The 13,233-nt window shown below is 36.9% G+C and overlaps 1 protein-coding gene across 50 annotated transcripts in view; it reads left to right on the top strand.

The window, feature by feature from the left end:
- The window catches only part of ANLN (anillin, actin binding protein), a 159,195-nt gene that overhangs the window by 112,658 nt on the left and 33,304 nt on the right, over positions 1-13,233 (top strand). For all 50 annotated transcript variants that reach the window (XR_014066752.1, XR_014066746.1, XR_014066750.1 and 47 more), the window contains 5 exons: positions 1,941-2,270; positions 5,905-6,290; positions 7,910-8,138; positions 9,907-10,097; positions 10,365-10,472. Coding sequence is in view for 33 of the 50 variants with exons in the window: in XM_081534185.1 (XP_081390311.1) it covers positions 1,941-2,270; positions 5,905-6,290; positions 7,910-8,138; positions 9,907-10,097; positions 10,365-10,472 (1,244 nt within the window). In the remaining 17 variants the exon portion in view is untranslated. The remainder of the gene's footprint in view (positions 1-1,940; positions 2,271-5,904; positions 6,291-7,909; positions 8,139-9,906; positions 10,098-10,364; positions 10,473-13,233) is intronic.

Below are 13,233 nucleotides of genomic sequence, written 5' to 3'. Positions count from 1 at the left end.
TATTTTCCTCATTCCAAAAGTATCATTAAAACCTCTATGGGAAGAATACTACGGGAGCAGTGGAGCACTTAGACTGGCCACAGTGTTGAGTCTCTCTAGCCCTCTTACATGAACAGGGCAACAAAGGCAGGCCTGCCTGCAGATGCTTGAAATATCATGGGTCTTTTCATCCTCTGTCTGCTGAACCATGTCTCTCAGGCTGGGCACAAAGTATATGTTGTTAATCTACAGAACTACTGAAATTAAATAGAAACAAAATTAACCACCAACACCCCCACCCACCCCAAGAGGGGCTTCCTTGGTGGCTCAATGGTAAAGAATCCTTTTGCCAATGCAGTAGACGTGGGTTTGATCCCTGGGTTGGGAATATCCCTTGGAAAAGGAAATGGCAACCCACTCTAGTATTCTTGCCTGGAGAATCCCATGGACAGAGGAGCTTGGCTATAGTCTATGGGGTCACAAAGAGTTGGACACAATATAGCAACTAAAACAACAACTGCAACAAACTCAAATGCACCTGGAAGCTTTCTTATTCTTTCCTAAATCCTGGCATCCTCAGCCTGTATCAGTCAGTGGTTTAATCTTTTGGAATAATCTGGAGATGATAATGTTCCTTAGTAGACATTTAAAATGCACATAGAAAAAGTATTACAGAGGGCAAAACCAATATTACAAAAGAGATGAGGGCATAGTGCTGGCTCCCAACTATTTTGTAAGCTAACCATAGAATGAGAATTTCTTTTTGTATGTTAATACATTTTGAAGGGAGGGAATACCATATGTATTATGGGAAAACAGAGATCTAGCTCTAGTCTAGGATGTCTTCACTGTGGCACAGCTTTATGCAATCAGATATTGAGTATTATGTACTTGAAAAGTAGTGGTTAGAACTGTCTTTTGATGCTTAAATGGAAATATTTACTGTTTCGTACAAGAAATATAACTTAAAGCATTCTGTATTTTCAGGTAGTAAAGCATGTTAAATAGGAACACTTCCAAAAAATGATTAAATAAGTTTATTGAAAATATACCCTTAAGTGAGTTGCAGAAGATTGGAAAGTTTCATGATGTATTATTTAATTAGATTGATATTTATGAGGTCAATCATGACTTCCAACTAATGATACTTCAGTTACTGCCAGAACAAGAACACTTGGTTAGACAGCCAGTGAAACTGACCTCAAATGGAATTTACATTCTTACCTTTTAAAGGGTTAGTTTTATAGGAGATACAGTAGAACTCATTCTTGGGTAAAAATTATATTCCTTGTGTTTGGATAATTCCTTTTTCTTGTAGGACTTTTTAATTAGTTTTATAGGTGTTCATGGAGGTTTAAAATGTAAAATGTTGTTAAACACTTGCGGTGATGAATTGGCTTGGTACTGGTCAGATAATTCCGTCTTTTGGTTCTCTGCCTTCTAAACCTCAAGCCAGGTGCCCTTCTACTCTTGTTTACTATTTGTGAAAAATTGTTTTTAAAAGCAGAAAGCTTGTTTTTACCCTTAGCTCTGGTATGTCATGTTAAGCAGGTAACTCGATTTCTCTGGACTTGATTTTTCTTATTAAAAATGTGGTAACTGGACTGTATGATCTTTAAAATCCCTTAGAACATTTGCTTTGCTTATTCTGTGTGTGTACTTTTTATTTCCTAGTGTCTGAAGACCACAAAGAACATTATACATAAATCCTGAGGATGTTATTTGAAGATTTTTTCATTAAGGTTTTTTTAAACTGTTAAATTATATGCTTGCTTAAACAGAAATCTCTCATTTCAGATTTCCAAGTTACTGAAAGAAAGTAGAATTTTACATATTTCTTGTGAATGAAATCATTTAAAGGAACAGAGAGACTAGTGTTTTATTCATTTGTATGCCATTAAAGTTTTTTCATTGCCGTGCAAAATTATAGAACTTTTAACTTTTTGTCCTTTTTAACCTAGAGAAATCTTGCACAAAACCATCACCATCCAAAAAACGCTGTTCTGACAACACTGAAGTAGAAGTTTCTGACTTGGAAAATGAAAAGCCGGTTGAGTCAACGTCTGCAAAACCTTGTTCTCCGAGGTCTGTGTCCCCTCAGGCTCAGCCACAGATGCCTCAGGCACCCGCTGATGTCGGTGACTCCTTGGCTGCCCCAGCCTCAGCACCACTGCTGGATGTGAGGAGTGGGCCGAACTCAAGACTGGGAGCAGCTGCAGCCTCCTCAGTCAGAACACGAATGCAAAAGCTGGCTGAGCAGCGGCGCTGTTGGGATAGTGATGATGTGACAGGTATGCACTCTTGTGGACCATGTGGTCCTTAAATCTGTTTCAGTGCAATTCAACTTGGTAGGTTAAAATTTTTATGTATCAGTTAACACATGAAAGGTAAATGCTTTTGATCTATGTTCTGAGTAGCCATTGCTTGCTAATGATTTATATATCAATATATATTTATTGAGTGTGTTCTTGAAGTAAACGATGATGAGGTTCTTAGACTGGTTCACAAAACCTTGATCTTATAAAGGAACTATCTTATATTTGCAATGAAAACACTAAAGGATAAGCTGTACTCTTGGCATTATCAGCCTTGCTGACCTTCAGTTCTATATTCAAGAAATCCTGTTTCATGGATTCACTGAATAAACCTGAGTGACTAAGGTATGCAATGCTATTCATAGGGGAAAAAGAAAATTTCTAAAAATATTTATCGAGCACCTGCAAAGCATGTAATCATGCTAAGGTGCTGGAGACAGATATAACGACCTGATCTTGCATTTCATGGGCCCGTAATCTGGTGGAGAGGTTATCTCTTACCTTATTATGAAAAAAGCCTTGGAATGACTACAAAAATGAATGTGTGTGCTCAGTAGTGTCTGACTCTTTACGACCCTATGGACTGTAGCCCACCAGCCTCCTCTGTTCATGGGATCTTTCAGGCAAGAATACTGAAGTGGGTTGCCATTCCCTCCTCCAGGGGATCTTCCCGACCCAGGAAGGAGGAAACGCAAACCTGACTTTTGCATTTCATGGGCCCGTAATCTGATGGAGAGCTTATCTCCTACCTTGTTATGAAAAAAGCCTTGGGATGACTTACAAAAATACCTATGTTAAAAATGGGAAAAATGAGAAAAATCAATATGCAGAGAAGGAAAAACAAAGTGAAGGGTAAAGTTAGTTTACTAGAGATGGTTCTGAACTCACTAGCAGCTGATGCAGAGAGATGAAACACTATTAGTTACATGATAATGTTTATAAAATAAAAGAAACCGAGAACTTTCCTCTCTGGGTCCTAAAGATAATTTTGTAGGAGCCAGCAAAGGTGTAAGGTTTCTCAGGGCAGGCAGACAGCTGGCTTCTGGCTCAGTTCAGTAGAAGCAGTGGCGAAGTGAGCCAGCCCAGTGCAAGCGGACAGTCCATGGTGACTAAGCCTTATCCAAGGAAGCTTTGGCTTTCAAATATTGTAGGAGAGGAGACTGAGTTCAAAGAGGCTAAGACACCTGCCCACAGTCAGTGCTAAAATGCAAACCCTAGGAGTTTGACTTTAGGGCTCAACTTTTATGTCCTGCCTAATGTTTATGGGTGTGTAATGGGGGTGCTGATATTCCACGCTGTCAGTTATACCTATTGATTTTAGTAGTGGGTGGGACTAACCATGCTGCTTTTAGTATGTCTGAGGAAGCCAGTTAATGTGCCCGAATAGAAAGATGTCCCATTCTGTTTTGTAGGAAATATCTATGGGCAGCAGAGTGCAGATTTTCCTTTCAGAAAAAAGAAAAAGAATTGTGATCTAATACTTGGTCAGAAGAACAATCAAGGCCCTAAACATTCTTAGGAGAAACTGTTACCACAGTGACCTTAAATATTTTGAAAGCAAATATTAACAAATGCCTACCTCAGTCTTTAAAATAAATCTCCTTAAGGCATCATAGCTCATCTAATTTTAAGCATTTAAACTTGTAAATAAAGTGTTTGTGATGAATGATTTAGTGAGTGCTATTCAAGACTGTGGCTATGTGCCAATTAAAGGTTTGAGGAATAATAAAGTATAATTTATCTGAAGCCTTTCTTTCTGATGGAGAATAGAAGAGCGAGGGGTCTATTAAGTCCATTTCTAAAGCATGACAGTAAAACTGTCATCTGTTTAGAAAACAGTGCGTAGTCTAAGGAAAATGATAAAGGTATGAAAAAAAGTATTGTAGGGAAGGTGGTGGTCAGGGAAGCTTTTCTGGAGGAGGCAGGCCATTAACCTGGACTTTGAAGGGCAGCTGGCTTTAGGCAGTAGAGATATTCTAGGCAGAAGCAACACAACATATATATTAATAAAAAGCACAGAGATATCATGAACACAGTATGTGTATAAAGAGTAGGCATTCTGGTATACAATTCATGTGGTATAAAAGCAAGAGATAAATTCAAAGAAAGTAGCAGAGTCCATAACATTTGGAATTTAACCAGAAGGTGTTGGGGAGGTACTGAGAGTTTAGGTAGGCAAATGCTTCAGAAAGATCACTCTTGCATCTGAATTGAGGAGAGAATGAAGAGGGCAGAGATTTGAAGCAGGAAGACAAGTTAAAAGATTAATATTGTGATTCAGGCATAATGATGAAGGCCCATGAAAGTAAAGAGGCTGGATTTGAGATATTTAGGAGAAAGAATCTGTGGGACCTAATGACCAGGTGGTGGATGGTAAGGGAAAAGGGAGGAAGAGGCATGATGAGGAGGAATGTGTTTGAAGCAGTTTCAACATCAGAAGTATTATTTGAGGTGCATGTGGGATAGTCAAATGGAGATAATTGGTAGTCAGAAGGAGACCATGAAGGATAGGCTGCAAAGACAGAACTAGTAGAGGATGATGTCACATATGGAAATACAAGGCCTGCCAAGTGGCCAAGTGTGTAGGCATTGGGTGAAAATACCAATAGCAACTTGAGTGCAGCTGTGTATGCAGAAGTCAGATTGAAGTGAGTTGAGTGGTGAGTGAATTTAGTGCAGGGAAAGAGGGACAGTAGCTAAAAGCGAGTGTATGTTGATGAGAGGATGATTGGTTTTAGCTTTAAGATGAGAGAGAATTGAGCATATTAATGTGTAGAAAACAAAGTTTGTAGAGAGGAAGAAGTGGTTATTTGGAGCAAGATCCCTGAGAAGGTTTAAGAGGAGTAGAACTGAGAATTCAGGCAGATGTATAAGCGTTGGATAGTAGGAGGGATATCTGTTCTGTTGACGGAATTTGGAATATGAAGTGCCATGAACTTTGCTGTATATGCTCTATATGCATACAGACCTTTCGTGGTTAAGTATTGCTTATTTGAGGTTTATTTCCAAATGAAGTAACTGTGCAGAAAAACATACTAGTCTAACCCTGTGCTATTGGTATTGGATATGGTATGATATCCAATATGGTATTAGATATGGTATTCAATACCATAAACAAGAGACATATGTTGCTTTTAAATTTAAATTAATTAAAATGAAATAAAGTTTCTTATTGCTCTTACCACAGTTCAAGTGCTCACTAGCCACAGTGGCTAGTTGTTACTGTATTAGACGGCATGGATATAGAACATCTCCATCATTGCAGAAAGTTCTGTTGTATAGCAGTAGCCTAGTACACTATAAAAACAAGTATGTTGAATACGTAGTCTTAATTTGTGCAGTGTTATGACATCATTAATTAATCCTAAAAATATAGCCTAAATGTATGGTGTTTTATAGATTTCATAATCTTATCAAATAATTGAAAAACTAAGTAACAAAGTATTTCTTTTTTAATTTGGGTTAAGTATCTGATTTGAAAATATATTGTCAAATTTAAGCAGTTTGGTAGTTTCATGTGTATTAGATAAGCTTTTTTTTTTTTTTTGGAGTGATCCCTTTATTACATACATATATAGCTCATGGACTTTAACCTTCAAAAAATTTTCAGATGATATACCTGAAAGCACACCCATCTCAGCAAGGCCGTCAGAGGAAAAGGCTGCCTCCCCTCCCAAACCATCCCTTTCAGATGCCTCAGCAACTCCAGTTGGGAGAAGGGGCCGACTGGCCAACCTTGCTGCAACTATTTGCTCCTGGGAAGATGATGTAAAAACCTCATCTGTAAAGCAAAACAGTGTGCAAGAACAGCCTGGTACCACTTGTTTATCCAAATTTTCCTCTGCAAGTGGAGCATCTGCTGGGATCAATAGCAGCAGTGTTAAGCAGGAAGCTACATGCTGTTCCCAAAGGGATGGTGATGCCTCTTTGAATAAAGCCTCATCCTCGAGTGCTGTGGGTGCATCTTTGATTAACATTGCAATTTCTAGCCCTGGGGTAAGTAAATATAATTTTGGTATTTGGAAACCTTTTTGTTTGTTGTTATGAGTAATAATTTATGTATATATATGTCTATAAGTATGTATTTTATAACATATATATAGGATGTTTATGTATTTTTAGAGTATTTCATAGAAAGTAAAAATCATAAATTTGATATTCTGACCCAAGTTATCAATTAACAGCTAAATTACACAAATTTAATGTACTTCCAAAGTATGTACTTTTGAATGATGGAGCCTGTTCTTACTCATCACGAGAGCCTAAAAATTACTTTCTCTATTAAAATGCTCTATGTATGTGTATAAATACAAGAAAGACATCAAATATCTTTGAAAGCTAGTAGCTGTAGTTACCTCCAGAAGGCAGTTGTCAAGGGTGGGTATCATGCTTTCACTGATATCCTTTTGAAGTATTTGAAAGATTACCCTGCCCATGTGTTATCTCAATGGTTTTTAAAAATAATATGAAAAAAACAAAAATGAAAAAAAAATGTTGTGTTTCTGAGCATTATCTTTAAGTGTAGAGCTAGGTTTTGGAATTAGACCTGCATTCAATCCCAGCCCTGCCACATAATTAGGCTTTGGAGAAGTTACTTAATCTTGCAAAACTATTTTTCCATTTGTAGACAACCTAGACAGCATATTAAAAAAACAGAGACATTACCTTGCCAACAAAGGTCTGTCTAGTCAAGGCTATGGTTTTTCCAGTGGTCATGTATGGATGTGAGAGTTGGACTATAAAGAAAGCTGAGCGCCAAAGAATTGATGCCTTTGAACTGTGGTGTTGGAAAAGACTCTTGAGAGTCCCTTGGACTGCAAGGAGAGCCAACCAGTCCATCCTAAAGGAAATCAGTCCTGGGTGTTCATTGGAAGGACTGATGTTGAAGCTGAAACTCCAATACTTTGGCCACCTGATGAGAAGAGCTGACTCATTTGAAAAGACCCTGATGCTGGGAAAGATTGAGGGCAGGAGGAGAAGGGGCCGACAGAGGATGAGATGGTTAGATGGCATCACCGACTCGATGGACATGGGTTTGGGTGGACTCTGGGAGTTGGTGATAGACAGGGAGGCTTGGCATGATGCGGTTCATGGGGTCACAAAGAGTCGGACACGATTGAGCGACTGAACTGAACTGCAAATGGGGAAGAAAAGGTTATAGGAGGATTAAATGAGATAATGTTCATAAAGCACTTAGTATGGTACTTGGCACATAGTAAGTAGTACTTATAATTCATCTTTAGGTACATGATACATGATTTAATTAAAATACAAATATATATGTATTTGACTTAATATAGTTAACATTCATAAGGGTACTAGTGTGATAATAGAAAAGAAATTGTTTTTTAAAATAGTGAGTGACCCTCTCCCTTGTACTAAATTACCCATCAGAATATTATGTAGACTAAACTACATAATTTGAATAATCACATTTTCTAAGTTAATTTTTCTCAAACCTTTCAAATTAATTTGATCTATTAGAGAGCAAGAAATTTTTTTTCATGAGTTTACAAAAACGCTATCAAGCATATAGGATTTGAATTGTTTTGTTGTAGAAATATCTTTAACTATTTTAAGTGTTGTTATTTACGCTAAGTATTATCCTGTTTCAGAAAGCTACTTCTTCCCCAGTGAAATCTTCTACAATATCCATCACCAGTGCTAAAAATTGTAAGGTACAAAATCCTGAACTACTTCAAAAAACCTCTGTTAGTCCTCTGAAAACAGAAGTATCAAAACCAGTTGAGAAGTCAGCTGTATCCTGTACAGTTCGGCCCAAGGAAGAATTAAACAGAGAAATTTGTCTGCAGTCTCAACCTAAGGACAAATCTGCAACACCAGGTTACATATTTTGAAAAAATCTAAAGTACTGCTGACTATTTTCAGGGTGTCTGTTCTTAGCATTTTAAACATCCATTTGTGAATGTTATAGTGTTGGTTTGCCAGGGCAAATGCCTGAATGCATCAAGTGAGATTTCTTCAAAGTCAACTTTAATTGAGCGAATGAATATTCATTATTGTAGATTAGCCCAGTTACTGGTCGAAGAGTTTAACTTGTTACATTTTAACAGTTTAAGCATGTTTTTTTCTTCCTAGAATGACCATGCTAGATACTTTCTTCTATACCTAAAAATCACATTTTAAGGATATAATGCAGAAACGTTCTTATAACCAGGTATGCAGAGCAGTGCGTCTCAAACTGCACTATGACACATCCGTAGTAGCAAAGGGAAGAGAATATGTATACCGATGACTCCACTCTTATTAAATTTATATGTGTGTATACTGGACGTGAATATATACATAGGAAAATTCAGTTTTCCTATAGTAAATTGATGCTCTAGGAAGTTCATATTTATCTTGTGGTGACTTATGCCTCTGGTGTACCCCCACCTGGTTGAGAAACACAGGACTAAAAATTATGGCTCAAATATATGGTAATATAGTTTACTTTTAGCTATATTCTTTTTCATTAGAACTGCTCTTTATATTAATTCTAAATTTTAACTTCTTAAAAATACAATATCTCCAGAACAATAGTTCATCATAAAAGAAAAGTATACAGAGATGAGAGTGGGGAATCCATTAGTTACAGGATAAGTAGAATCCAGCACTTTCCAGATAAGCCAAAATGAGAAACAATAGCAAAATCCCCATGTGAAATTGGACTATGACTCCCAATATTCTAAAGACTTATGGCATAGATAAGAATGACATAAATAAGAAGTATTCTTGGAAAGTCTCTGCTGATGCATTGGTTAGGACTTGTTGCTTTCACTGCTATCATGGGTCAAATTCTGCCCTTCACTTGCTTTTGCAAATAAAGTTTTATTGGAATGCAACCACACCCATTTATTGTCTGTGGCTGCTTTCATGCTTCAGTGCAGGATTGAGTAGTTGTGACAATGGCCATATGGCCTGCAGAGCCCAAAATATTTACTCTGTGGCTGCTTATGGGAAAATGTTTACCAGGTCCTTTTATGTAGTACAACCCTCGCATTGTTATAATGGAAGTGATATACAGTCCACTTGTATTTTAAATGTATTTCATACTATTTAAAATAAGTACTAAGACTTGGTAAAATCAAGACATACTTTGATAAACTAAATTATTCTTAATTATCATTTTTTTAAAAGAAAAAGGATTTAATCACTGGATTTTCATGTTATACTTCCTAAAAGCAAAAATAAATAAATAAATAAATTGGGCTGTAGAGATATTAGTAGTTGGGTTATCATGGCCAGGATACTTGGTGTTTAGGGGATATCATTAATGCACATACAGTTAATTTCCAATTGTTAGGTTCTGATTAAGTAGTTTTACGGGTTTTCTAACCCCTTCTGTCCTCTCACTCTACCTTTTAAAAATTCTTTGTGTTTTTTAAAGTATTAAATCCTATAAAACAAATTTTAGGATATGGAACTAAATAGTATGGTTAAAAAAGTATTTAAGTTTTTTGAACTATTTTCCTACTGTTTTCTTTCTGAATGATTATTCCTAGTATAATCAAAGCATTTTGGAGCTGAACTGGATTTTAGAACATTTCTCATAGAAATCATAATTGTTATTTATTCTAAGTAGACTCTAAAATGTGTGTATTTTCTTTAGGAGGATCAGGAATTAAGCCTTTTCTGGAACGCTTTGGAGAACGTTGTCAAGAACATAGCAAAGAAAGTCCAGCTCGTAGCACACCCCATAGGACTCCCATTATCACTCCGAATACAAAGGCCATACAAGAAAGATTATTCAGGCAAAACGCATCTTCATCTACTACTCACCTAGCACAGCAACTCAAGCAGGTATATCTTACTGTGTTTAACATTATTCATTTCATAGCCTCAGCATAGGACCTAGACGTCAAATTCTGATGCCAATCTTTTTGACTGAGATAAATAGCATCTTGATTCTCTATCACTTATTTCAAATTAAAAGTGTTGTTGTCTTATATTCCATGGGTATTATGAATTTTTTAATCTTAAAAATGAAGAGAAGCAAAGTTAGTAGTATTTGGATATTATTAAACATACCTTGGCTCTTGTGTAAAATAGAGATTTTGATGGTTTTAGGAACGTCAAAAAGAACTAGCATGTCTTCGTAGCCGATTTGACAAGGGCAATTTATGGAGTGCAGAAAAAGGCGAAAACTCAAAAAGCAAGCAACTAGAAACCAAACAGGTAACATAAACAAGAACTTGGATTTAACTTGTAGTTCTGTATTGTAAAACAATTATCTATACACTTTCTTGTTCTGATTAACTATGCCACTTTCCATTCATAAACTCTTTAAATGTTCATACCAACTCAGCTTTTCTCTTGTGATATTTTGCCATTTAATGGAACTTCTAACCATGTTTATGATGACCTACTTAAAATCAAATTTAAAAAGTATTCTCATCACTCAACTGATTTCAGATTCCTTTTAACATTCTATTTAGATGTTGATTTTCAAATGTTTCTCAGAATCGACTTTTATCATTAATGATTATATATCTCTCCTCAAATATCATACATTTATACTATCTGTAATCTTTTTGTCACCAAATGCCTCCCAGATTTCTTTTTGCTTGTGTTGTTCTACGTGCTAAGTCGCTTCAGTCGTATCCGGCTCTTTGTGACCCCGTGGACCGTAGCCCACCAGGCTCCTCTGTCCATGGGATTCTCCAAGCAAGAATATTGGGGTGGGTTGCCATGCCCTCCTCCAGGGGATCTTCCTGACCCAGGGATTGAACCCATGTCTCTTATGTCTCCTGCATTGGCAGTCAGGTTCTTTACCATCAGTGCCACCTGGGAAGCCTCTTACGCATACTGCTTCTCATAGTATAATTTCATTGATAAGCCTTCAACAAAATTCCTACTGTGTTAAATTCTCTTCTATTTCATCTATATGCCTATTGTGTACAAAAATACTATGTTAGGAGATATATATACATATATATATTACTTATAATTTTATTAAAATATGATTGACATATAGCAGTGTATAAGTTTAAGGTATACAGCATAATGACTTACATTATGAAATGATGACCACAATAAATTTAGTGAATCTCCATCATCTCATAGACACAAAATTAAAGCAGGAGGAAAAAACATATTTTCCTTGTGATGTGACCTCTTAGGATTTACTCTTTCATATTTAATTTAACAGTGGTGTTAATTATGTTAATCATATTGTACATTATATCTCTAGTACTCATTTGTCTTATAACTGGAAGTTTATACCTTTTGACTACCTTCATCTAATTCCACGTCTTCCTCCCACCTCCTCTGGTAACCACAAAGCTGATCTTTTTTTCTATGAATTTGTTTGGTTTTTGAAGTATAATTGACCTACAGTACTAAGCTAGTTCCCACACAATATAGTGATTCGTTATTTCTATAGATGACAAAATGGTCATTATTGTAAGTCTAGTTACTCTTTGCCACCATACAAAGATATTACATTATTATTGACTGTATTCCCCGTGCTGTACATTTCATCCCTGTGACTCATTTATTTTGTAACTGGAAGTTTGTACATCCTAATTTCTCTGTGTTAGGTTACATTTTTAAGCAAAAAATAATAGAATTACATTTAAAATGGGTACCAGGAGAAATAGAATAATACATTTAACCATATTCTTTGCGAATGATCTATTTGATTTTATTTTTTACCAGTTCCCTTGCTTAACAAATCATGCTTCCCAAGGTTCTGATCTCAGTCTTTTTTTTTTGTTTCACTTGTCCTGGAACATCTCTTTCCCATCCTTATATCTAGCTTCAGCCAATCACAGAAATGCTGATAATGCTTGGCTGTGCTGCCCTCACCTCTCTCCTGAACTCTAGTCGAGCTTTGGTTGACTGGAAGAGCTTTCTTTGCTGGAGTATTTTCCCCGTGTAGTCTCTGTCTTCACTTAGGGCTTTACTATATACTTCCTCATCTCAAACAATCTGGTAGTTGTTCCTTGGCTCCTTCCTTTTGTAAGTGTCTTTCTTCTCACTGGCTTCTAGCACATATTATGCATAAATACACACACATCCAGTGGTATGTTTTCTAAATATGTTACCAAGCTGCCTTGTCCTCTGTATTTTCCTCTGTCATTGCCTCAATCATTACTATACCCTTGCATGAGCACCTTGCTTTTAGTCTGGTTACTCTCCAGTCCACTGCTAACTCACTGCTGCCAGAAAAATATTTCCAAGAGGCGGATAAGCATGTATTCCTTTGCTTAAAATCCTGGAGAGCTTCCCATAGCCATCATCAGAAAAATGTCTAAAGTGCTTGACTTGATATCTAGAATCATTCAGAAATCTGATTTCACTGCTCCTCTGCATGTGTGCTTCAGTCCTGTCATGCAGACTATTTGCAGTTTCTTGAATGTACCCATGTTTTCAGATCTCTTTGTCTTTGCTTTGCTAGTTTCTCTGGGTGAAGTAACTCTGTGATGAGCTGCTTCATTAAGAACAGGTCAAACTTTAATTAACTTTCGAAATTTTTACTTGGTCCTTTTCCCAGTTCCCCTCCCTCCTTGTTTGGGTCCATGTCATCCTGTTTTTACCTCGCTAGAATAGTTATTTTCCTATAAGTGTTTTAACTTTGCTTTCCAGCACTATATGGGAGCCATGTTCATTTCTATCTGTGTTCTTAGGGCTTGGCTCATAGTAGGAACTCAGTAAATTTGTCTTTGGAGGAAGTTCAGTTCAGTGCAGTCGCTTAGTCATGCCCAACTCTTTGCAACCCCATGGACTGCAGCACGCAAGGCTTCCCTGTACATCGACAACTCCTGGAACTTACTCAAACTCATGTCCATTGAGTCGGTGATGCCATCCAACCATCTCACCCTCTGTCGTCCCCTTCTCCTCCTGCCTTCAATCTTTCCCAGCATCAGGGTCTTTTCAAATGAGTCAGTTCTTTGCATCAGGTGGCCAAAGTTTCAGCATCAGCATCAGTCCTTCC

The sequence above is a fragment of the Giraffa tippelskirchi genome, chromosome 10 (assembly GCF_054371585.1).
Source record: "Giraffa tippelskirchi isolate mGirTip1 chromosome 10, T2T-mGirTip1v1.2.pri, whole genome shotgun sequence".
NCBI lineage: Eukaryota > Metazoa > Chordata > Mammalia > Artiodactyla > Giraffidae > Giraffa > Giraffa tippelskirchi.
This window is presented reverse-complemented; position numbering and strand designations above follow the sequence as displayed.